Source organism: Sander lucioperca, chromosome 13 (genome assembly GCF_008315115.2).
Source record: "Sander lucioperca isolate FBNREF2018 chromosome 13, SLUC_FBN_1.2, whole genome shotgun sequence".
NCBI lineage: Eukaryota > Metazoa > Chordata > Actinopteri > Perciformes > Percidae > Sander > Sander lucioperca.
In genome coordinates this window covers 30946233-30971997 of record NC_050185.1, presented here as the reverse complement: position 1 = coordinate 30971997, position 25765 = coordinate 30946233, and the positions used below count along the sequence as shown (strand labels likewise).

Sequence of the window (25765 nt, the reverse complement as noted above, 5' to 3'; positions counted from 1 at the left end):
TCTATCATAATGCTGCAGTAGGAATACATTGTAGCAACACAATGATGAACACATACCAAAACCAGTCAAATTTGATACTATTGTTATGATTTGTGGCGATAACCTTTAAGAGAAGCCGAGGAAACCAGCATGTGGTAATTATTGGTAAATTACTCCGGGCCAGCTGTAAATCTCATCTAAACATGAATGGTTTCTGCCGTGACATCAGTTTCACTGATGCCGATGGTGCTAAAAGCCCACTCATTAATGAATTTGGCCTTGTGCTTTAGCCGTATTCAGTTTCCCCAACAAAGTCAAAGGGTTTATTGTCATATGCAGTTAAAAACAAGTTTCCCTGTACAATGAAATTCTTCCTTTGCCTTCCATTCTAAATGCTGTTTATGAGGAAACACGAGGTATAAAGAAATAAATAAAGAGTTCAAGAGCGTCTGCCACGGAGGGCACCATGTTGATAAATATTCTACTTGTGCATGATTATTCTGAAAGTCCTTCACATTGAGATATTAATGTGAAGCACATTTTGAATTTTCTCTGCTGTTTTGCACCGAGGCCATGAAATTAATATTATTTGTGTTCCACAGTGAGATATCAGTCAACTTTTGTGAAATGTTATAATTTTAATAAGAAAACAACAACACAAGTGCACACTGAGCCAAAAAGCAAAAACCAGAACAATTTCACAATTGTTCTTTATATTGGATCCACCATTAGCTTTTACAAAATAGTTCCTACTCTGCCTGGATTCTAGGGTAATTATAGAACAGGAGGGTAAAGTTTAAAAAGCCTTTATTATATTTCTTGGATAAATCATTAAAACAAGGCAAAGTGTTTCGGCCGTGAGACCTTCATCAATGCAAGTATAAAATGTTTGCATTTGAACTGTATCTTATAGCCTATTGGCCAGTAGTCACATGGTCAGTAGGTAAAGAGTCACATGTTTATTGTGGACAGGTAGTCACATGACTGACCATATTCAGCGGTAAATCAATCAGCAATAGTCAAACAACATAAAGACAAAAAAAGCAATAAACTTTCTACACACCGAGCAGCACTCCATGCAGACTGCATTGTGACTGGAACAGAAAATGGGTTTTTGCATCTCACACACATTAGGACATAAAGAACATATATTGCTGCCCATATTCCTTGTTTTATTGTTGGTTCCCTGTATACCTGCATGGAATAACGGCACATCACTTCCAACAGAAATGACCACGATCACCATCGTTGGCCTGAAGCCAGAGACCACCTACGAGGTCAAGATGTCCGCCATCAATGGCAAAGGGGAAGGCGAGAGCAGCCCGGCCAGCACTTTTAAGACCGAGCCAGTCCGTAAGTACTACCCTGGCTACTTGTGTCCCTGCTTTCAGTAAGCACTCCTCTGACCCCCCATGCTTTGACCCTAAACCGCCTGCTGATGTCTAGCTGAGCCCAGACGCTCTCACCCCTACTCTCCTCTATTCTCACGCCAAGAGCCCCAATGCAGTCCTTTTTTCCAGCCAGGCCAGAAGGATTGATTATTCACAATGCCACTGCCACTTCATAATCCAACTTGGTTAATAGTCGTAACTATGCAAAGTATACCCTGTGTGTCCTTCATCACTGAACAGTATTGTGTGCCTTTTTCCCTTTAAATGTATGCAGTGTGCAAGGCAAACCGTGCCTCCTTCCATTTCGCAGAGCTCTGCCTTTTTAAACCCACAATGCAGGTGATTTAGTAAAAGCTTTCTGGAAAGTACTTGGCCATGTCTAGAGCTGATTTATACCTCATTGTGAAGAAGTGTCAACTGTGTATTTATAGTTCAGTGACAGCGCGCATTGTTATTATAGCAGCCAGGGGTCAAGCCCTGCAGAAGGTTATTTATATTTCGTGAAGGAAATGGCAGCGCGTGATGAAATGTTGGAGGTGGAGGGAATTTTCCATCTCACTGTGTTTGGAAGAAAGGAGAAAGAGTCGCCAAGGGAGATACAAGGAGAATACCTATACATGTCAGGCAGATGAGGGAAATTTGATGTCACCCTCTGTATTCTCACCATTTAAGTTTTTCTTGGTGAATAATCTGGTGTCAAATCACAGCTGTGTTAGACATATGGCATCATCTGCAAGCTTACAGCAAAGAGCAGGTGCGCAACACCTGTCATCACAAACAGAATGTGTAGGCTTGACATAAAATTCGTACCTTTTGTGTTTATTTATCTGCAACAACATGTCAGATAATGCTTTCTCACTGAAGTATGAATTAGGCCCAATAGAGGTCCAATAGCTGCTCTTATACTAAGCTGAGAGGGTCTCTCCTATACAGAAGAGAACGGTCATCTCTAAGATCTGATTTACATTTATCCAGTAAGTGTTTAATATAATACCAAATAATTGCAACATGTCATTGTAACATGGGAAAAGAGTCTCACTTCTTAAAAGCATTGTGTGATTATGGACGTTCATGTAGTTCTTGTTCCATATGTTTGATTGCAGAAATATAGTATTAGTTATTGAACAGCTGTGAGCAATCACTCTTTATGGTAAGGCAGACACGATAATTCAATCCATTATGGACAGAAATAAGTCATCAAGAAGGCAGCATGAGAATTATTTGAACAGTCTTCACAATACGGCAATGCACTGAAGAGGATTAAGGCCACGTGAAAAGATGTATTGAGTTCTGAGTTTAGAGTCAGAATTATGAAAATAAAGTCAGAATTATGAAAATAAAGTCAGAATTATGACTTTCTTTTACTTCAAAAAATGTTAGTCAGAATTCTGACTTTATTCTCAGAATTCTAAGATTAAAGTCAGAATGCTGACTTTAAACTTACAACTGAAAGACATTTTTTCACATGTGGCCCTAATCGTCTTCCGTAGCTGTGCTCGTATCAAATGATGATGAGGCGAGAAACTTTGAGTTTGAAGGATAATTCTGCTTTGTAACAACCTTACAAAGTAGTAGTTTCAGTAAGCATTTGTGTTAGGTATGATAACATTACAATCAACAAAGTAATTTGTGAGATCTCGGACATGACAACATTGAACAAAGTCAGGAATCATGAGCGGTCAGATGGTCAGAAAGGTTGTAATGAAGCCAACAGTTTAGCCAGATTATCCAAACCAAGTCTGACTCACCTGACTGTCTTTCTTGCCCTATGAGACTGTGTTCCCAATTTTCTCACTCTGTAACATGCAATTATTACTGATAAAATGATGACCTTAACTGCTGAAAGAAGACCCAAATCCTAATTAACCAGACTTATCCTAAAATCCTTCTATCCACTGCAGAGCTAGTTTACCCAGGCTACAATTAGAAGGCAACATACCTATTTCTCAGTCAGCATCTCAAATCAGGGTCATGAATACATCTTTGTTTTAGTTTGTACCTTTGTTTTAGTTTGTACCAGCCTCTCATCACACTTCCATCTGTGCTTCATCCCCTCACTGCTTCTGAAGAAAAAGCTGTCCTCAGCATCCTCCGTATTTTATCCGGATCCCTGAAGAGAGAGGCTTTGTCCTACTTCAAGATGTTTCAGCAGGAACAGTGTCTGATGGATTTATTGAGATCACACACATCTATCTAGAACTTATTTTATTAAATGTACAAACTGGAGGTTGAGCTCAAAGTTAACTGAATTTATCATTTAGAGAAATGAAATGAAAACGGAAATGGAGGAATCAGTAGGCACGTTGCCATTTAATGTGTTCTAATACATCAGAGTAGCAATCATATTGTCATCCAGACACCCAGTGTTCTTAAAAAAAAAGAAATACACTGAATCCCTCCAACGACCAACGTCACGTCTGAGCATGAAGTCATTAGAAAGAGAACTTTCTAATTTGTTGGGGATATACAGCACCAGCATAATCGAAGTCTGAGTTAGCTGCAGAACAAAGAGAAGCAAGACAGAGAGCCCAATAAGACACAGTAGCAGTGTGCCAGTGGGATAATGACGTGGCAGGAAAGTGTTGCCCTCTTTCATTGTTCACATATCTCATTTCATTGTGTTTCTTCTTTTTGTTGTATTTTGTTCTCATCATGGTTTCCCATCTGTTCTGTATTCCACTGGACTTCTCAGAGTATTCTTTCACAAGTAAGTTTCATTTCTCTCTGTCTTGTCTTCTTTATTTTCCTCTGTATATCTCCACTGCATTTATTTGCTTTACTTTAACCATTCTCTCCATATGAGAACATTGTTTTTGATGATTAAAGAACGAAAGGTTTCACAAAGAACATCACCCAAAACCCCCTAATACATTGAATTGTCTTTTTCCCACGGACTCATTGCATTACCTGTTGTACTCATTTTCCAGACGACCGTCCGTTCTGTTACTCTAATGCGGTTTTAGGTTTGTTTAGCAATGTGATAGATTGATATGACAGTCGTACAGTACAGCCTATAGCAACTGAGTTATTTGTACCCTAGTCCTTAGTGCTGCCCTTGCTTCTTTAGTATTGCTTGCCCGTAGCATCTTTTTTTTTGGTGTCTCTCTAGTACAAAATATATCGTGTACTGCAGCAGTTCAGCTAATTGGTGCTATATCAGCTCTTTAAAGAAGGTAGACTGTCTTCAGAGACCACAAAGAGGAATAAAGTTGTATTATATGGTAATTAATGTGGAATTAGAATACTTTCTGGTAATATTGTTAAAAGCAGGGCAACCTTGCACATAAATGGCCCCGTGTGTAAACATAAGGTTTAAATATTCCGAACTTCAATTCCCAGATATCTTTAGGATTCCCATTTGTGCTCACGGTGTGCTTTTATTTTGTCACTGTAAATTGGTCATTCGACTTGATGACAATTGAGTCTCTCTCAAAGGTGACAAGAATGCATATTACGAAGGACTGTAAATAGCTTCCTAGTTTCTGTTCAGGTGCAGGAAGTGAAAAGCTGCAGCTTTCTTTGGACAGAGCGTATCCACACTGCTGCGTCTTTTTTGTTGCTGTACAGCATTCACTTTTGAACCAAAGCGATAAGCCTTTTTTTTAAATTTTAGGCTACCTTTGGCATTATCTCAGTGTCTGAAGAATAATAGTGTGTGTGATGTTAAGAAGACTGTAGTTCGGTTAACATACATTGAAGAAACAATTATTTCCCACAATTTGCCACCGTATCTAACCAAAGTGAGTTTAATGTATGGTATTATAATTGGTTTTATTGTACATAAATATACATTACAGTGATGAAGACAGGTGCGCAGTTATGTCGACGAGTAACCACCTGAGCCCCGCTGAACTGCAAATTGATCATACTGCGTCCTCCCCTCCTCTAGCCAAGTTTGAATATCGTTTCTATGTCCAGGATCACATGGACATTCCAATTACACAGGATGTAATGAAAAAACGCAATGTGTATGTGTTGTCGCGTCACAATGGTTAGCACAGTGGATGTGCAGAATGGAGACATTTTTTCCACAGGAATGTTCCAGAATAATTCCTTATCACCAAGACCAGTATAAAAACAAAAGTCAGCCCCGCACTGACTGAGTTGCTCTTGTTGAGGAGAACTCCAGCTCTGCTCACCATGTTTTCACCATCTTTCAGTTTCATCAGAGATACCAACCACTATTGCTGCCACCACTTTGGCCATTAGTGAGTATGCCAGTCACGCAGTGTGCAGTGTGTCTCTCTCTCCATCTCTGTCTCTCTTACTTGCTTGGCCTCCCAGTTAGTGTAGATGTTCATTTATTTCTCGTGTGTGGCTCATAGGAGAGCTCATACTGTGCACCCTCTGTAGAGTATAGCCACGGCAAAATAAGTTTGGCAACTTATTAGCTTTACTAACACTAGATTATGATTTTACTACCATTTGTCAAAGACATGAAGGTGTGCCTTCTAACAGCCTGACTGTAGTGTTGTGTATGACATAATTTACACAATGTGTTTGTTTAAATCACAGTTCTGTACATACTTCATACTCCTCTGATTGTGGTGCAATGATTTTAGAGTAGGTTATACTAAGTCTGCTGTGACCTGTTAATTTGTCAAAGTGAAAGACCCTGGCAGATCAGTGGCAGTGGAGGAAGAAGTACTCAGATCTTTTACTTAGAGTATTTCTGCACTATTACAGTGCAGAAATACTCGTTTACAAGTAAAAGTCCTGCATTCAAAAGGTTACTGAAATGAAAAGCACAAAGTAGACTTAAAGTACCAAAAGTGTAAGTACTCAGTGTGCTGAATGGCCCATTTCAGAAAAATATATATTATATTACTGGATTGTAATTAGTGATGCATTAATGTCACTTTAGTGTTGCAGCTGGTAAAGGTGGGGCTTATTTTTTTTTACAGGCAGCTTGTGAACTTCACCAAGTGATCAATAAAGTTGTATTTTAACCTTTAATAATACATCATAATGTATTTGTTGATTATAATTTGTTTTAATCTAAAAGGTAACAAATAAATGTAGGGGAGTAAAAGGGGCCATGTTTCCCTCTGAGATGTAGTGGAGTAAATGTATAAAGTAAAATGTAAATACTCTCACTGCCACTGAAGACCCATAACACTGTATCACACAACATGGTCATGGCACACAACATTTTGGCAACAGTAAGTGATAGAACACCTCATGCTGTGTTTGTGTCATACAGACATTTACTGTAAGTATCATTAAAGGAAGAGAAACATGATTCTTTTCAGGGGTTAATCAGACTCATGTAGTACTGTCAGGATATAGTGACAGATTAAGCAAACATAACAAAAAGTAATTTTTTTAGTAAAGTTACCAACTGTGGCTTTCATTCCAACATCAAACTGGTAAATCCAAGTCAGGTGTATCATTTAAGGTCACTAAACACTCATGTTTTAATGGAAATAATTTTGCTCTCACAAAACATAGCTATATCACCACATCAGAATGTATTTAGTATGCAAATTATACTACTAATTAGTAACACTTATAGTTGCCTTCTTGGATTGTGAGATGACAGAAGTGCTTATAGTGATAACCACTGATTGGTTTGGAAATATGCTATTCATACAATTAATTTCAGTTTTTCATCTAAATGTATTGGTCAGTTGTTAAGCCGTTGTGATAGTCTACCTGGATGCATGACTGTACAAAACACAGGGAGGTATCACCCTGCAAAAATGCTTTTTCCTCCACTTCCTGCTACCTACCGAACCTAGTTCTGCCTCTCTGCCATCTACATATTGTAGTTCTTATCAAAACCATTTTGTCACTTTAGACTTTGACTTTTTTTTTTTAGAGCCCCTCAATGTTTCCTATCATTGTGTCCATTCAGACACAGTACCAGATCATCTGTCATTCATGACAGTGCAGTTCACCCTAGTCTTGAGGGAAAAAACAACCAAGAAATACACTGAGCTTTGCCTGTTTAGCAATCCTGCACAGCCATTGAGATAACAGATGGGTGACTGACTCTGATAAGCAACACCTGCAAGCCCCAGCTGATATTTTATCATTATTTTGTGCAAAGAGCCAGTAAAATTATAAGTGATAGCACATTTAAGCAACTAACCCATCTGACTACTTACTGCTTTAATTCCTTAAGCAACATTTGAGGTAACAGCGTGTAAACAAACCTGACTTGTGTGTTTGGTACTACTGGGGTAATTGTTGTATGTCTATTGCTCCTTTTTAAATGAGATCCTGATGTGTTGTATGCAAATTGTATGTCCTTGCAGTGTTCCCTAACTAAATCTCTCCCTTTCAACTCACCTTTAATATCACGTGGCTTTACATTAGATTCACCTAGGATGTAGTTGTTCATAGTAATTGTTTTTTTTTGCAAGTGCATTAGTCAGAACAAATGTCACCAATGCTTTTAGATTGTCATCTGATAACAGACCTTGTTTCTCCTGATGTTCCATGTGTTCTCACTGTTGTCTGCTGCGTTGTGTATCATACTTAGTTGGCATGGTTTGTATTCTCAAAGCTGCAGAGTTTCCTCTGTTCTTCTTTTGACCCGGATTTTATTTTTTATTTTTTTTTTTTTTTCACATCTTCAATTTGTCATGGTGTTAGAGCTGACCATATTTCAAATTCAGATTGGGATTAATGTCGCTGTGTAAAATTTTAGGATAAAAGAAGATTTGTCAGAGGAAAAAATTTTGATTATCTGGATGCATGAGGCAGTTCCAGATGTCCAGTTTTGGTTATAGTTTAAATCTATATCTTAAAGCTATAGTGCATAGTTTCTGTCTCCCCCATGAGGTATTCTAAGTAATGACAACAACACTCTCGATGCGTCCACATGATACAAGCCTTCTGTGATCGCGCAAGTGCCCCCACCCCTCCTCCACACAGTTGCTAGTAGCCAAAGACGACACGGAGGATTTAAAAAACATGATGGACACAATCTTCTGAACACAGCCATACTGAGAAATACAGAGAGAGTTGTGTGGAGCTGATAGTCTTAATTAGCTTTGTAGCAACTCATTTGGCAATGGCTTGAATGTAACAGACATTCAGTAATATCAAAAAGTTACGCAGTATATCTTTAAAGTCAGTTTGTTTGTATATATGTATTTAGTGATCTTCTAAATGTTTCCAGAAACCAAAACCAAAAGTCTGGAACTGCTTCATATATTCAGCAACATGTTTCTTTTTTTTTTAATATGTATTCAAAAAATGGATTTATGTATTTCTCTCGGTTGTTTGTGTTCCCTTTGTGTCATTTTGTCTTTAACACTCTTGTTCATTTGTTTATTCTGTTGACATGTTTTCATCATTTCACACATGTTTTTGTATGTTTTCCATGTGCCCCGCGCCTCTCCCCCACCCTCCTTCTTCTATATATTTCCCATCATCCAATCATGTGCGTGCACATCATGTGACTTTGTCATGTGGCTCTTGCATGGTGCTGATGATGTCGTCTTCGCTGGCCAACAGAAGGTAATTTGTTTTTGTTTAGTTTGGGATCATCCAAGAGACATTTCTTAAATTAGATTCAAAGGCAAAACATTATAAACACTTTCACTTTTATTTGGCCATTTTTCATCCGTCTTTACGCCATTCTGTTTATATATAGTAAATATTTAGTAGGCTGAACATGCGCTCCAACAGTATTTCATCATCTCATTCATTTTAAGACTTACTCTTCCTTCAAGCCAATTTTGATCTTTTTGCCCATTGTCCATCGCATGACGATTACATTATGCAAGACTAATTGTCCTCTTAGTGTCTTGGTAAAAAGTGATTATATATAAGCAATCTAAACTAATAATTTAAGAAATACACATCAGGGTCACATTCTGTTTCCTGTGGTTAACAGCTAGCTTGCTGCAATTGTGTTCTGCTTGCATTTACACCTGCATTAACATGCAGATTTGTCCCTATCCAGCTTAGATACCCAGATACAGATTGCATGTTAACACAAGGTGGAAATGGGGTCTTTGATTTGATTTCTCCAGAGAGCTACATCTGAAGCTATTTGTTACAGCATGTCCTTCAACGCTCTCTCAAAGTGAACTACATCATGAACAAATGTTTTGATGTTACCCATCTGTGAACTCATTTTCTCATATGGATTGCTTAACTTCTTTTAATGGAAAGAAAACATGTGGCTTGACACGCAAATAAAAATATCAGTCAGTCATATACTTTGAAACACAGTGGTGGAGGAAGTATTCAGATCCTTTACTTAAGTAAAAAGTACTAATCTCACACTGTGAAAATAGTCTGTTACAAGCAAAAGTCCTACATTGAACATTTTACTGAAGTAAAAGTATATACTATAAGTATCATCAGGAAAATGTACTTAAAGTATTAAAAATAGACTAAAAAAATATAGATAGAAAAAAAAGTACTCAATGCAGAAAAACCCTCACATTTTAGAAACTGGAAACGATCAAAACAGTTCTGTCAACCAATAATCGGCTCATCATTTCAGCTGGACTTGTAGGCCGTTATATTGTTGGGTAGTTTAATTTATTATAAAACATTGTATTTTGTTAACTACATGTGTTTTATGTGCAAAAGTCTTAATGTGTAAAGTAACTAGAAACTAAGGCTGTCAGATGAATGTAGTGGAGTAAAAAGTACAATATTTTACATTATATTATAATAATATTATATATTATATATATATTTTCAGTTATGCAACAGATCTAATTATAACTGAGCTCACATTTCAAATAGTTTAAATATTTTAACCCCTTTACCTTTATTTAAAAATCAAGGTTAGTGGTGAAAACTTAAACAAAGATTATGAATGAAGAACTGGATTAGCTGGAAGAAAATGAACAAGATAATGTAGCACCATATTAGCAGGGATTAGTTAAGGTACAACAGCGCTAGTAGATCCATTTTAATCCAAACACAATTTAAACGTTTTGATTAGCTGGTGTGCTATTCCTTGTCTTTCCTGTTTATACAAACCTTGATTAGAAATTAAATTAGAAATGTAGTGGTTTTGACAGCCCTCATTTTTTTTTTATTTTAGCTTTAAATTGTTGCAGAATATACTTCCAGGTAGCATAAGGAATCACAAATTTGGCTTTGTGAAACCAGCAGGTTTTGTTTTATACAAAAGTTTACCTTTTTCCCACTGCATTTTGAATGGCATTTAAACATCACAAGAGCACCCTCACAAAGTGCTACTGACTGCAATCTGCATCGCTCGCACTGTTAAGCATAGTCCTCATACTCATCTCCAAAGCTAACTTTTCTTATGTTCCCCCAAATGATCTACCGTAGCACACAGTGTTTCACTTAATGGACTCACAGCAGCTCATTGCATTACTGCAGCATGCAAGTTTATTCCCTGTTCCTTGTTGCACCCTTCTTCGTCTTGTTCTTCTGTTTCCTAAAGGAAAAAGCCGGTCCTGTCTGCATGTGTCTGTGTCCTGTCTTCATGGTTCTTGCATTTCTACATATACATAAAGAACTGAAAAAAAAAAAACATAAAAAATTGTTTAAGTGCAACAGTATATGTGCCACGTTTTCAAGGTACTGTATGAAAGAATATGGGATCATGTAAAAAATGCATTTATGTTAATCTTAAAAATCGGTTTAAAATTGAATTTTAAGAATGACGTCAGATAGGAATTTTAAGATCAGAATTATAAGAATGAAAGACTTTTGCTCTGTCTGAGAAAAAAGTTGGCACATACTCCAAACCGTTTTTTATGCAGGTTACTTGTATACCAGTAACATTTACAGTAATGAGTTTAAATCATTATATCTATCATATTTAAATAGTTAAAGCTGGATAGTGTGATGCATTGCTTTGATAATTGTGATTTTGATAGTCTAATCTTCCTCAAACATACCAGATAAAACTATGAACCCACACAATTGACGTCAACAACATTAAAATGAAGAATGTCACTATCCAACAGCATGTTTTTAATAACTCTTGTTAAATTCTATCCACTTTATATCTCAATGTATGCTGGAAGATAAGGGAGGATGCTGTATTATATCGGGCTACGTGTGGAACCACACTTCCTACATGTGTTTCAGTGCAGGCCATTGGGCAGCGCTGATGTTTCCCCTCCCAATGTGTAGCAGCACCCAAAATGTCCAGCCTGCACTGAGAGGCTTCTCATTCTAACCCCCTCTTTCTCTGTTTTAGACTCAAAAAATGACCTAACTCAGATTGATGCTTGTGAATAACAATGCTGAATGTATCAATGTCTATCTGCCGCCATGTTACTGCTACTGTTACTAACTAACTCTGTCTGATTCACTTCCAGCATCTGTCATGCTCACTCCAGTCTAGTGGAATGCAGTTTTCAAGCACTGCGCTCAAATGATGAAAAAGTGCCTTCATGCATTTTCATTTAATTAACTACAACCACTAACACGGATGTTTGAAACGTTGAATATTGGGTGCGGTGCTGTGTCTATTTGAAATGTATGCCAATGTTAATTTATTCCTTACCTCAGTGACTTCCCAAACAAAGGCATATGTTCAAATCTGCATCATGTCTTTGATTATGTCAAATATAATGTATAATTATACATAATATTATTTATTGTTTTGATTATTGGGACAGGGCAAATCCTGTAACATCATGTAGTAGTCTATTTAATAAGATCCCAAGGCTAACTGTGTGCAACCAGTATGTACACAATTAATGACTTAGGGTTGCTAGTCTCCTCCCTTACAGCCATTACAGTAGCATGAGTGAAAGTCACTACACATGCACACAAAACACCTCCACCTTCCCTCCCACAAGACTATGTATATATTATTAAAAGTAATAGAGTAACATGTCCAATCAAGGCCCAAGGCTCATTATCCAGTGACCCAGCAGTCATTACTCAGAAGGACAGAGCAGATAATGAGGAGTGTCAAGGAGAACAACATCGCAGCCACTGGCTCTGAGGCATCCACAGTCCTCTGTCCCTTCAAGCTGCCCTTAAAAAAATATTCCACCCAAAAACACTCCCTCACCGAAAAGTGACTTTATGATGGTCTCCAAACTAAGCGACGTAATGTTCTTTCAAAAATACCCATATTAGCGTTTTCTGATCTTAAAGCCCTACAGTATAGGCAGGATAGCATTGTTTGTCAGTGCTTTTCAAAACGGTTACAAATCACTATTACAAAAATGATTAACTTGTCCTGATCTGCCACAGTTAAAGTTTGGTTTGGTTTGGTTTAGGCACAAAAAACTACTACTTTAATCTTACTATCCTCTTACATAAAGTAGTCAGATCCACATTTCTGTTAAGATAATCATTTTGTTGTATCGCTGCTAAGTTCATGTTGTCTTGCTTTTGACATAATGTTAAAAGTTTGCTATTGCTCAGACATGGGTGTTACTGTAATATGTTATCATGGATTCTGCTATCAATCAACATATGATAGCATGGAGCACTGGAGCCAACGATCTGCAGGGATTTGAATTTAAGATTTTGTTTTCTGTGGTCTCATCCTTGATCCTTAATCAGTCTGTAATTACTACCTCCTCATCTGCAATGTCCTCTGATTACAATGCTAGTTGTATAATCATCTTAAAACAGTATAGGTTGAACTGTCAATTTAAGTTTTAGCTTATTTGATCTCAAAGACACAAGCACACTTGAATACACCAGGAAGGTTAGAAGCACAATGGGTAACTTGTATTTAGTGGCTAAGGATGGTGTTGATGAACAACCATATTTATGTCAACTAATTATAATTGCTTGGTTTGTCCTGTGTAGGGGAACCCAGTGCCCCCATACTAGAAGTCAAGGTCCAAGACAGGGGCAATACTCTTAAGGTCAACTGGATCAAACAGGACGACGGCGGTTCCCCCATTAAACACTACCTGGTCAGATACAAGGCTGTGAGTATCCTGAATAAGGAGGTAATTTGGGACCACTTTGCTGCTTTTTTTCCCCCCAATTCGTGCAATGGTTTATAATAGTTCTTGGAAATGTTAACCAAACCAACTGGAAGCAGAAATAAATGTATATAGCCGCTGCCAAAAAATGACTCCTGAAAACTGCTCCAAAGTATATTAAGACACTGTTTAATCAAAAATGTTGAAGGAGTCTTTTAATGCATGGGAAACTTAATTCCCTCCAAAATTATTTTCTCATGCAGCATTGGTCATGTCTCGGTTGTGTGTTGCCTCCATGAAGTTTTACAAATTCAGATTTTAGGCAGTTAAACTGAACCATCCCTATCCTGATACCTAACATTCCTTAACAACCACTCACAGTTACCTCCCAAATGAATGTTTTTTGTTTCCCTTTTATTGGAACTATATGATCATTGTCAAGTTCTATATCAATTAGATTATTTTTCTTTTCACTTGTCTTGGGCTAGAAAAAGGTGCTACAAATTTCTGGTCCCAGATAATCTTTCAGTGGAACTGAAAGATGTGCTGTAAACTGTGTTGTTTGTGTAGTTATTAAAGATGAATGCATTGCTTGCATCTTCTGCACATTGACCAATTTGAGAATGGGATGATTCTCAAATTATCTGAAATGACCCTTTCCTCTGTGCCTGTACAAAATGACCACAATCTCACTTGGTTACCCAGTTTTGAGTTTTGTCCCCTCTACATTCCTTTCTCAGAAGCATGTATCTGACTGGAAACCAGAGATCCGCCTGCCCCGTAACAGTGAGTATGTGACGCTGAACGGCCTGGACTGGAATACAGAGTATGAAGTTCACGTGGTGGCAGAGAATCAGCAGGGCAAGTCGGAGCCTGCCATCATCTCCTTCAGGACAGCTACAGACCCAACTACCATCCCAGGTACTATTCCCATCATCCCACCCCAAGCATCCCCACACACCAGCCACAGTGCACCAAGGCTTCCACCGTGACCAGAAAGGCTCTATTATTTGGATACTTGACTTTTACCAGGTGCTTATTCAAAGCTTGCCAGATGTAGGGTCTGACATGACTCATCTGTCTCTGCCTGTTGCATTGGAGATGTGCACTGTTTACATGCATGATGCACAAAACTATGTGAAATGAGCACAAACTGTGAAATGCATACAGTTAATACAGAAAAGTAAACCCTTGTTTTAGATTAAGATTACGTTTAGGTTCAGGGAACTAGTCCATTAGGAATGGTTAGGTTTACATCCATACTAATTAAAATAAATAAATAAAGATAAATTATGGCCAGAGTGAGGCATTATTTCAACTTAATATGTTGACATTAGCGTCGTTGCTGATAGGACTATAAAATTCTTATTCTTGTTTCAATGCTATGGAGCAGAGAGCAATTTGACATTCTTCAATAGTTAACAATTACAGGGTTTATAGACTAAATGACAAAGCAATTGAAAAGACTGAACATTAAAATAAGAATCAATTTCATGGGCCAAGAAAGTTTAAGCATGCAAGGAATATGACTCTGATTCAGGAGCTCCTACTTTCCTTAAAGACCATGCAAAGAGCAAATGTAAAGAAAGATGCACATAGGCGTGTAGGTCAACGTAAAGACAACAAGGCTACGTGCTCATGTGTTGACATCAAGCAGTTAGAGTGCCTTGTGTGTATCAAAATTTGCTCAAAGGTCTAACTTTTGTGTCAGTAAAAATACACAAGTCATGACTTGAAGCTGGTGCATCCAAAGTTTATTTTCCTTTTACTGTACTCTCTCTCTCTTTCTACTGTTAATGCCAAACTCCTGCTTATTTCCAGTTATGTCTCCTCCACCTAATCCTTTACTCTTGGAGAACTACATTTCTCTGTTTCTTTTCATGCACGTAGCACCTTATTGTCATTTTAAAACATTGTGCTCACTTCTCAAAATTTCAGAGACCAGGCTGCACAATAACTATTGGATCCATATGACGAGCAGAGGCATACACTCGCTGTATTTTTTTTCTGTTCCTTGATGCTCTGCTGCTACAGATAAAACTCAGCATCATGGTACTCTGCTCTCCTAGTCCTCAGTAGCTTCTATAAGGCAGCTGTTACTGCTCAAGTTCAGTGAGCAATGAAGTGGGACCAGATATCAGTCAGACCCAGAGCACTTTGTCCAGTTAGTACCAAATACTTCTCTACCCAGGTGGTCACGGTCAGCCTTTGCACTGTTGTTGTGTGTACGGTGCACATTTTAACTTGGGCTGCCTCCCCATTGCACTTTACCTAGGCCATAAAACAGGTTGAACTTATTTCTCATCAAAATATTTTTCTTCTACTGAAAAACAACCCTGTCAGGTTTTCTTTCTCACTGCATCATCCTCTCTTTCCTACATCCTCCCCTTCAGTCTGAGGGTTTTCTTTTCTTCCCACACAAAAGAGATCTTGAAGGTCTCAACCATTTTTCCTTTCAACTGTCAAGTGAACATCGAGGAATCTTATAAAAAATGACATCAAAATTACAGACAGAATTTCAGGCAAATTTTTGGTCTTTAGCATGACAGATTTATGTGAAAGTAAAAGGAATAATTATGGATTACCATTGGGAATGAAAATTGTTTACCATTTCATCTTTCCTTCATGCAATGTTATGCCCCATAGTATACTAGATACAATATATTGTTGTTATATTAGTGTACCAACTTAAAGACCACGATGGAACTGTGGTGGAGACTTGAATATGTTAGAAAAGACACAGAGGACTTTTTTGCCAACAAGTCCTCCACCCCATTCAACCACATAGGTCATTTGTTTCCCTACTGGTGACAGCAGATCAACACGTCCTCATACCTAAACATAATGGTCACAGTTTTAAACATATGTTTAATGTTGCGAAATGGTCACAGTTTGGTTAGGTTTAGAAAAAGATCGCGGTTTGGGTTTAAAGCTATTCTAAGTAATGACAACAAAACTGTCGCCGCGTCCACATGATACAAGCCTTCCGTGGTCATGGAACATGACAAGTTACATCTCTACATAAGTTAAAATAAGTCAACTTTGACTTTTGGTTATACAGAGAACATGAACAGCGGCCTCCTGGGTCAAAGTCCTGTTTGTCCATCCATTCCGACCTCCACCCTATACAGACGCAAACATTTTTTTTGCAGGCTGGTAGGGGAAGACTCATGAATATTCATTTGGGAACTCATACCTGATTGGCTCGCCCTGACATTCTTACCCTAACCATAACCAATCCCACTCCTCTTGCCTAAACCTAACCAACCCAACCAGAGCAGGCAACAAGTACTAGCCATTCAGGGATGAGTTCCCTAATGAATATTCATGAGTCTTCCCCTACCCCCCTGCAAAAAAAATAAAATAGGCTATGCGGACTCTGTCGCTCTTTATACTACGTCGCCTGACTTCCTCCTTTGCTCTGTCATAATTACTACAGCCACTAGAGGTCGCCGCTATAATAAATGTAAATATAGGTCGTAATTAACTGCTTGTACAAACAACCTATGGGGTCATTTTTTGTGGGAGGACAATCTCTTTCTGCAGGGGGTGGACAGATAAAAACAAACAAATTTCAAAATGGCTCACAAGTGGTAATACTTACACACATTTATTACATAATAAATGTGTGTGTTTCCAGCACACAGGTCCCTTTGTGAAGAACAAAAAATAAACTGCAATTACAGTAACTCAAATAAATAAAGAAAGAATATAAACCTGGTTAAAAAAAAACTTTCAATACATTCTTAATATTCTAATGATGCCCCTAAATCCCCAAACTCATCCACAGCTGGAAATGATCCACAACCAATGCAATAATTACACCTATTCAAATATTTGTTTTACACTACAGTGCCCAGCTGTTTCAGAAAATGTGTGAATTTTTTTTCTCTCAGTGTAGACAGACCAAGTAATAGAATACACTTTATTGTCCCTAAGGGAAATTTGTCTTGGGTATAGTGCTACAATCTGTTGCTTCACAACACAAACATGTAACAGAAAAAAGCATTTTAAAGTCAACACAAAAACATAAACATAAGATCAACAAAACATTCTAGGACATAAAAGAAGGACACACATGACTGTAGAGACAATACGACATAGCACGAGCCCAGGTCGCTACAGAGCCGCGCCCCCGGAAGTGATAGGGCATCTTCTCCCACTGGCTTCCCACCAGTGAACATTGACAACTGTGTTTGATGGAGCAGTCAGAAAGACCACTGCCAGGGATTGAGCCTAGTTCCCTCTACAATGGTGGGCCAAAGCGTTGTCCCAAACAAAAAAAGAAAACAAAAAAAAATGTACAATACATTCCCTAAATCCCCTCCCTGTTAGGTTTCAGAACATTTTAAAGTGATCATTTCCTTATATATTTACATTATGACAAGAAAAACATTTTTGTAAAGAGAATGGGCGGGGGGGGTCTTCATCTTGCCTCCCTCATCTTTTTTCCACATTCTCTCTTCAGGGTCCAGAGCTGACCTGAATATACAGTGTGTGGCCTAGTTAAGTGGGGATGCAGCCCTAACAGTCTTTGCATGGTGCCACTTGGCAAACTGGATTAATCTTGTCTGTTCTTTACTGGAGACCCTTAAAGTCAATGGCTGCCAGTGCATGGCACATACAGAAAGCAGTTATTTTCTGTTTCATGCGCTTTCTGGGCAACAGCCATATAGCAGTGGGAGGTTTGGATCAGTTATAATACTACCAGAGCAGTAGTTCACATGGGCCTCATCCAAGTCGGTACCCCTTTAATTCCCATAATTACTTTGATTTTCTGTTTGTTTGTTTTTTTTGGGGATGTCTAGTCTAACTTTGAAGTTGCTGCTGTTTTTTCTTCACTTCAAGACATGTGGGGAATTGCTGAGGTTTATTTTTAGCTACTACATCTGTATTTAATTTCAGTAGGTTCAGTGCTGTTCTCGGTAGTGTTGGCTTAAAACAGCAGCTCTTTTAAAAAAAAAAATATATGTACTGACTCTATGCGCTAAATTGGCACGGTGAGGCAAATTGTGAATGCAGGGTTGATCCGAGGTTCAGTTTCAATCTGTTTAAATTAGTTTTTGCTTTTCATTTTTCAAACACATGCTCAGAAAGCATTTACACACATACAAAATGCCACAAAACCTATCTACCAAAGCGAATGTATTTTAAAATAAAGGTGTTAGGTTGCCTCTTCTTTAAAAGAAAATGATCTGTTCACTCTGTTTCAAAAGCCTTTCTATAATTTGGCTTGTATAGTTTCTGTTCTCTGCAGGTACAGCTGGGCAGCATTTTTGATCTGGTTGAAATGCTGCCCAGCTGTGGAAAGATAATACATCACTATAATTCACGTGCCAAAACGTGTCACAACTACGAAAATACGGCACAGAAGTGGCAGGTGTTGACAACTGATTCATCCAAATCTCCCTAGCTAAGGCTGACATTGGAGTTAAACTACAAGAAAAAACAGCTATTAACTTTTGCAGTGTTGATAACATGAGATTGCCCATTCATCCATGTCATAGACCTGACCTTCATAACCAGCTTCTGTTTTGGATGTGTGGTTTTGCATGGGCCATTCTCCCTGCCATGACCAGTGGTGTAATGGTAGCTGAAGAAGTGGCTCTACTGTGAACCTCGCCCCGCCCTCTCCTTTCTACCTGTGTGCACATTCACACCAACCATCTGTCTGCTGAAGTACTCGGCTGCAGTAGTAGACTTATTTGTGCTTTTAGTTACTTAATAATCAAACAAAACAGGTGTCAGAATAATGTTTTTTTATTTCTTAAACACAAAAGAGCTGCCGCATTTGTCTAACAAAATTTTTTTTTGACCCGATGATCGCTGCTCTTGTGTTACACCCGTCATATGTGTTCTCTTTTGGAAGATGACGTGCTTTTTCTAACATTGTCTCCTGGAGCATTGATATTCCGCTGATTGCGACAGGAAGAAAAAATGCCGCCTGGATTACAGTTTGATCAGGATAATGAGAAAATGTTTTCGAATGAATGAATCTGCAATGCTGCAAAATGGTAATTAGGACATAAAATGCAACAAATTTATCAGCATAGTTATGTTGTCAGTAATAGGTGAGTATTCCCTGCTACAATTTCACAAATCAATTAAATCTGATTAAAATCCATATCTCATAATTACTAGATTTGTGTCTGTGTGATGCTGTTGCTTTTGCACAGCAAGTCAGGAACTGATGCGGCAGCAGCAAACCAATCCAGCATCACTGTTCTACTGGCTTATAGGGGAGCTGCTGATTGGATGTTCAAATTTTCATTTTTTTTTCTGTCAGTCAGTATACTAGCCTTTGGCTCACACTTCCAAAGACACACACGTACAAATATCTAGAGGCCCTACTGTGTCCATAATTTCTCCATTAATGACCCGATGGGTGAATTAATTATGTTTTTGGATTAGTCGTAAGTACTTGCATTTACCTTATACTGTATGTTACACCACTGGCCATTACAAATGAGAGATAATAGCCTGACTCCTGTGGATGTGTTCTCACATCCAGGATGTCGTCTATGTTATCCTAAACTCTGCCACTGATCTGCACCATGACGTGTAAAAAAAAACAAACTTGTCTTTCTTGTTTAAACTGAACCTTAAAGCAGAGAGGTTGGACTGTAGTGTCTTTGAAACGTCTTCCTTTCTGTTGTCATTCCCCATTCCCTTCACTCGTGTGACCTTCCACCCATGCATGCCGTGTGCCATGTGTCATTTTGCCGTGCTGCTAACATGCTATGACTTCTTTTTACTTTGATCCTCTAACTTAGACCTCCCTTTTTTATTCCTCAATTCAGTTGTATTTCTGTAATTCTGACCTTAATTTTTCTATCTCTCTCCCTCTTTTTCCCTCCTGCTTCCCTTTTCTCCGTGTCCTCTTCCTGTCTTCATGTGTGATCTTCTTGGGCACCTATGGACCATGACATTGCCATACACACAAATATCTCTCTCTCTGTGTTTGTGCTTTTATTATGTTTGCTTTTTCTTCTTGTCACTTGTGCTATGATTATCACTCAAAATACTCTAATGTGGACATTGGACTATATATAATTGTCTTCTGTGGTTGGTCAACAACCTCAGCTACCCTCGGTTGCCAATGTGTGACCTACAGTCTGGCAGCTCTTCTGCTGTCCGTGCTGACTGCGCTCTGGCTCTCGTAAACTGATTTTGTTCAAGGAGAAAGAGGAAAGTCTGAGCCTTTTGAAATCTTTGGGCCCAGACTCCTTTTTGCTTTCTATGCCTTTTGACCCTTGTGCAGCCACACACAAGTTGGAAAAAAAAAAAGAAAAAAAGATGGAAGAGTCAAGACATTGGTTTCATGACGTTATAACAGGGTGCTCAGTACTTGCATCATTCTCAAATTTGGGGGGGGATTTAGATTCTGTTAATATTATTGTTTTCATCTGTTTAATGTTGTATATGAATATATTGAGAAAGGGAAACATTTTAGAGGGTTTTGTCAACGATACAACTTGGACTCGGGTGCTTTATTGAGATACAGTGAAGACAAAGTGTTGCCGCTTTGTCTTAGATATGATTAGTAACACATTCATAATGCCTTAATGTGATCTTAAGAAGGGGTGATACAATACAATAATTACCTTACACTGTTTTGATTATGTGTCTACAATGTGCTAACCAGAAATGGCAATTGTAAAGAGACTTTTATTTTGGAACTTATTGCCTATTAAACAGACACATCATTCCACTGTTATGTCACAAAAGACATAAAAGCATGAACACTGCATGAAAGCTGACACAAGGCATGATCCAGTATTCATTGATGTGCTATATTCAGCTGCTTTGAAGCTTCCCAGTCAAGCATTATGAATGTGTTAACCAGGTGAAGAGTACACATGCTGTGCCTAATTTCAGTTTTTTTGGATACAAGCTTGAAATGTCCTGCTGTACAAAATGATGAGGGAAAGATAACAATTGCAGATAAATTGGATATTGGTTATGGTCAGAGTATTCATTTTTTTTTAAAGACACTTTATTCATTTCCGACATTATAATATGCTTACTTTCAAATACATTATTATGTGGCCACCTTGTCAGGAGAGGACAGAAGGTTGTTGCAGAAAAACTAATCATGTTTTGTGAAAAAAGTGTACATACTCTTTTCAAACTGACCTTCAAGAAATACAAGAGATCAGCTGTTAGTTTTTTTTTTCTTTTTGACGGTTCATGTTGTCTTTTTACCTGACAGCAGAGAAAAGTAAAAAAAAAAAAAAACATGCGTGCAAAAGCTGTTAAACACTAAAACTTTCATTTTCAATAATGTGAAATTATTCTATTCTCTTGAGACATTTTTGTAAGTACATATCAGTGTATTTCCATGTAACCATTGTAGGGTTGAAATAAATTGTTTTTTTTCTTTCATGAAAGAAATGGCTTTCTGAAACTTTAGCGACTAAACATGCTAAGATGTGTGACACAGTCCTGACTTATACTGACTGTTTAAGGCCTGGATTGTCAAGCTGATTTTAGCTCTTTTTTTCTTCTAGAGCTTTAACAAAATGTCTGTATACTCAACATGGTATTATGACTTTGCATAAATATACACGCCAACTTTCTTAAGCCAAGTGGCGTGTTATCCGTATGCTTTTTGAGCTATCCGCGTGTATGTCTACACTGTATAGAGCGGGCGTACACATACACGCCATTTGGCGTGTTATCGCCACTTGCCGTGTTATCGGTACTTGCCGTGTTATCGCGAGAAGAAAGCTACGGTTGAGTTTAGAAAAAGAACAACGGGGTTGGGTATAGGAAATGGAAAACCGAGTTGGCTTTAGTAAAAGAAGAACTCGACGGTTGAGTTTAGGAAACGTCACACGCGGGACAAGGAAAGGTCACATGCGGGGACACGGACTCCTGGGTGAAAGTCCTGTGTTTTACCCATCCACCACCCCGACCAACCTCCCTACGCGGATTTTCACCCTTTCATACTACTCGCTACAGCGTAAATTCACACGCAATCGCAAGGTGATGTTAGTCAATGGAGGCCAAACGGCGTTGATAAACACGCTAAAAAGCGAGTATGCGTCTTGATAACACGCCAATAATGGCATACGAATTGGCATTGTCATACGTACGCCACTTCATGAGATCAGTCTGGTATTCTGCATTCAGTGTTGCATTACACCACACACGACTGTTAAACCCAGATGTTAAAAGATTAGTAGCCTGGCTATAGCCTAATTGAAGAAGATACAGTATGCATTTGAACAAATAAATGAACAAATTGTATATACCATATGGAGGCTTTGCAATTATACATGACTCATTTTTTGTAAAACCAGAAACTTTAATTCCAACCTCAGCTTCTGTTAATCAATTTGTTTTTGCATACAGGGTTGTTTTTAAAATAAAAGCCAACAATACTAAAGTTTGACAAAGCTACAACAATGCTCTCTGTTAGCAACACAAGCAGCTACTTTTTGAGCTATATTATAATCTCACTTTTAGCTTATAATATAGGCAAAAAATACTGCTGTCAACAAAGAAAGAAATCAACTGTGCAAAAATACAGCTTCCGTTACTGTTAAGTTGTCTCATTTTATGGCAGTACCATCTCTATTTCAAAACATTCAGAGATTGTGTCTTTTTTTTTTTTAGCTTTCATAGCAGGCTAACTATCCAGCAGCCTAGTATAGCACAAAATGAGATATTCATTTTAATATGCAACTACAAGAAATGCTTTGGTGAGGGTTACTGAGGGATTGTGGTTTGGGTTTTATGAAAGTACTTCTTAACTTTAACCCTTGTCTTGTCTTCCCATCGACCAGGCAACTTTTAGTTTTTCTGGGTCAAAATAATTTAAATGAAAACCTTTTGGTCGTCTTTTTCAACACTTTTCCCAATGTTTTTGTCACTTTTTTTCCAAGTTTTTGTCGATTTTTTTCCCCTTGCACTTTTTGTTGTTTTTTCCCCACGTTTTTGTCACTTTTTTTCAAAGTTCCTTTATCAGTTGTTTTTCAAACGCTATAAAATTGAATTAAACAGCCAAATTCAATGAAAGTAGTGAACTGATGATTTATTTTACTTGTGAAGAGCGTTGTATGGAAACATCCACGTTACTTTTTTTTTTTGACAATTTGGTTGAAAGAAACCCAAATTTCTGATATAGAAACTTTTTGAAATTGGGTCAAATTTCACCCGAGGACAACAGGAGGGTTAAGGATAAGGAACCTTCGTCATGGTTAAAAGAATTAGGAAAGATCATTGGAGACTAGAATCATCTACAGCCATGATCAACAACAGTTCAATGTCAAAACATTAATAAACCATTGATACATTTTCAGTAATCAGACAGATGTGAATTTGTCTTGGTAATGAAAACATCGTGGCGAGGTTTCATTATGGCAACCAGAAAGAGAAATGCTTTTTCTTTCAAGGCTATAGTTAAAATGTGTAAGTAACTCCAAATAATAGACTACAAATTGATAAGTGTTTCCTATTTTCATGAGGAGTGGTATAGGGGGGGAAAAAGAATATTGAAGTGTCCACGACTTTTTTGTTCGCATTTTGCCTTCTGCTCTTTTCTTGTACTTCAGCGTGGTGTTAGTAGCAAAACAGAACATTTAAGCAATCAAATAAGAAATTCACTATTTTACAAAAAGAGAATACTTTTGTCAATATCCTATCAAAGGGGTTCTCATTGGGTTTTAAGGGCTTTAACACCAAGCATACCATGTACTCGACTTCCCATTTGAAAAACAAAATCTCAAGGTTTCATTTGAGACGGCCTGTAGCAAAGAGCACTTCAATTCCAAATAAGCAAATGTCAAATGTTTTTCTATCTGATTTGTGACTTTTTGAAGGGGGCTTTTGGAGGGAATGCCAAGGTGAATGTAGCTCAAGAGGCTCTCTGCCTCCTTTGGATGAAGAAGCACCATACAACTTGCTTCCGTGCTTGCTTCAACGTTATACGCCTGAAGGCAGAATAACATTGATATGTAGTAAAGCCCTGAATCCCCCCAACAGGAATTAGAAGACAGATGAAGAATTATATTGGCAGAAAGTAATAAATACCTGTAGATCTTGTTTGTTTTTTTTTCCTTCCTTTTGGTAGTTTCCTTTGGGCAGTTCGCCCTGCCTCATCTCTGAAAAAATGGCCTTCTGGCCTTCCTTCCTCAGTTGGGATCTAAAACAAGACTTGTATTCCTTCAGTTTATTATCCCTGACACTGCCGTTTCATCTCAACTAAGTTCTGTCACACGGATAATAAGAGCTTACGACTCCCTCGAGGTGTCGGTGTTCTTTGTCACTTGTTGGTCCCTGCTGTTGTTCATCAGTACCTACTGAGTAATGACAGTGCTGATCAGTGCTGAGTGATTTGAATTTGCTAATAAGGAGCTCCATCTAAAGTGTGCGCATCAGTCTCACTTGCATTGCATATCAACAGAATATTTCCCTTCGGTGAAGCAAACGGTGCAGTCGCCCACTGCATACAGACTATACAGCCAGAGCGGCTGTTATTTATTATTATTGTTCAGGAGTCACTCTCTTCGCATAGCAAACTATTTCCTCCAGTTTAATAATAATAATAATACATTTTATTTAAAGGCACCTTTCTCAGCACTCAAGGACACCGTACAGGGATACATAAGACATTAAAAGGAGCAAAAAAATAAAACGATAAAAACAACAGAAAGAGGCAGAGCAATTGACATCAAGTGGAATAGGCAGCTTTAAACAGTTGTTTTGTGTTTTGAGTTGCAATTTGAAATGGGGGAATGAACCGATGTTTCTAAGTTGGGGTGGTAATGAATTCCAGAGATGGGGAGCAGAGCGGCTGAATGCTATGCTCCCCATGGTGGTGAGACGGACAGAGGGGACAGACAGGTGTATGGAGGAAGAGGATCTGAGGGAGCGGGAGAGAGTGGAGACCCTAGAGGAGATCAAGTTTGTCAACTTGATTGGGTTAATGGGGTGTTTATATGGATAGAAGTTTTAAATCAAATCAGCAGATTTGCGTAGTGAATGAAATGAAGCGAGTTCTTTTTATTCTGTAATCTAGGAATGTTCCTCCACTGTTTCTCATGACTTTTATCTTCTTGTCATTTTCCACAAATTAGTTTTTGCTATAACAGAGGACTACGTTGTTGTTTTTGTTCTGTAACCAGATGGAAATATATGTACAGTACATATTCTAAATCGGATTGAAACATTTAGTATACAGCAAACATATAAAACAATCAGATTGCCTACAGTAATCATCTCTGTAAACAATATTGTCACTGTATTAAATTAGAAGTTACATTTTTCCGAATGCTTCCTCCCTGCATAAAAATGAGTCAGCAATTCATTGTTGGTTTTTTTTCAAGTCAATGTACACATCAGTTTGTGGTGCCAGTTGCCTCGCTAGTAACTGAACTCTGAAATCCTCATTTAAATGCTGATAATCCCATCCAGCCACACACACTGCCTCCGGCATGAAGAGATTTCAAAGATCGTAATCATTCAGAGAGGGAGTCAGTTGTCAGCAGCACTCTGCTTCCTTGCACCCAAGAAAACAGAATCTGAAGCTCATGTTGT

The 25765-nt window shown here is 38.1% G+C and overlaps 1 protein-coding gene across 27 annotated transcripts in view; it reads left to right on the top strand.

Moving 5' to 3' along the window:
• ncam1a (neural cell adhesion molecule 1a) overlaps nucleotides 1–25765 on the top strand; it is a 272622-nt gene that overhangs the window by 230766 nt on the left and 16091 nt on the right. For 4 of the 27 annotated variants that reach the window (XM_031308258.2, XM_031308265.2, XM_031308275.2 and 1 more), the window contains 6 exons: nucleotides 1207–1332; nucleotides 4063–4077; nucleotides 5531–5578; nucleotides 8838–8840; nucleotides 13101–13246; nucleotides 13963–14143. In XM_031308258.2, coding sequence (XP_031164118.1) covers nucleotides 1207–1332; nucleotides 4063–4077; nucleotides 5531–5578; nucleotides 8838–8840; nucleotides 13101–13246; nucleotides 13963–14143 — 519 coding nt within the window. Of the gene's footprint in view, nucleotides 1–1206; nucleotides 1333–1853; nucleotides 1857–4062; nucleotides 4078–4297; nucleotides 4334–4540; nucleotides 4544–5530; nucleotides 5579–8837; nucleotides 8841–13100; nucleotides 13247–13962; nucleotides 14144–20305; nucleotides 21608–25765 lie in introns of those variants that run through there. The other 23 variants (XM_031308271.2, XM_031308268.2, XM_031308277.2 and 20 more) reach the window with 14 other exon arrangements.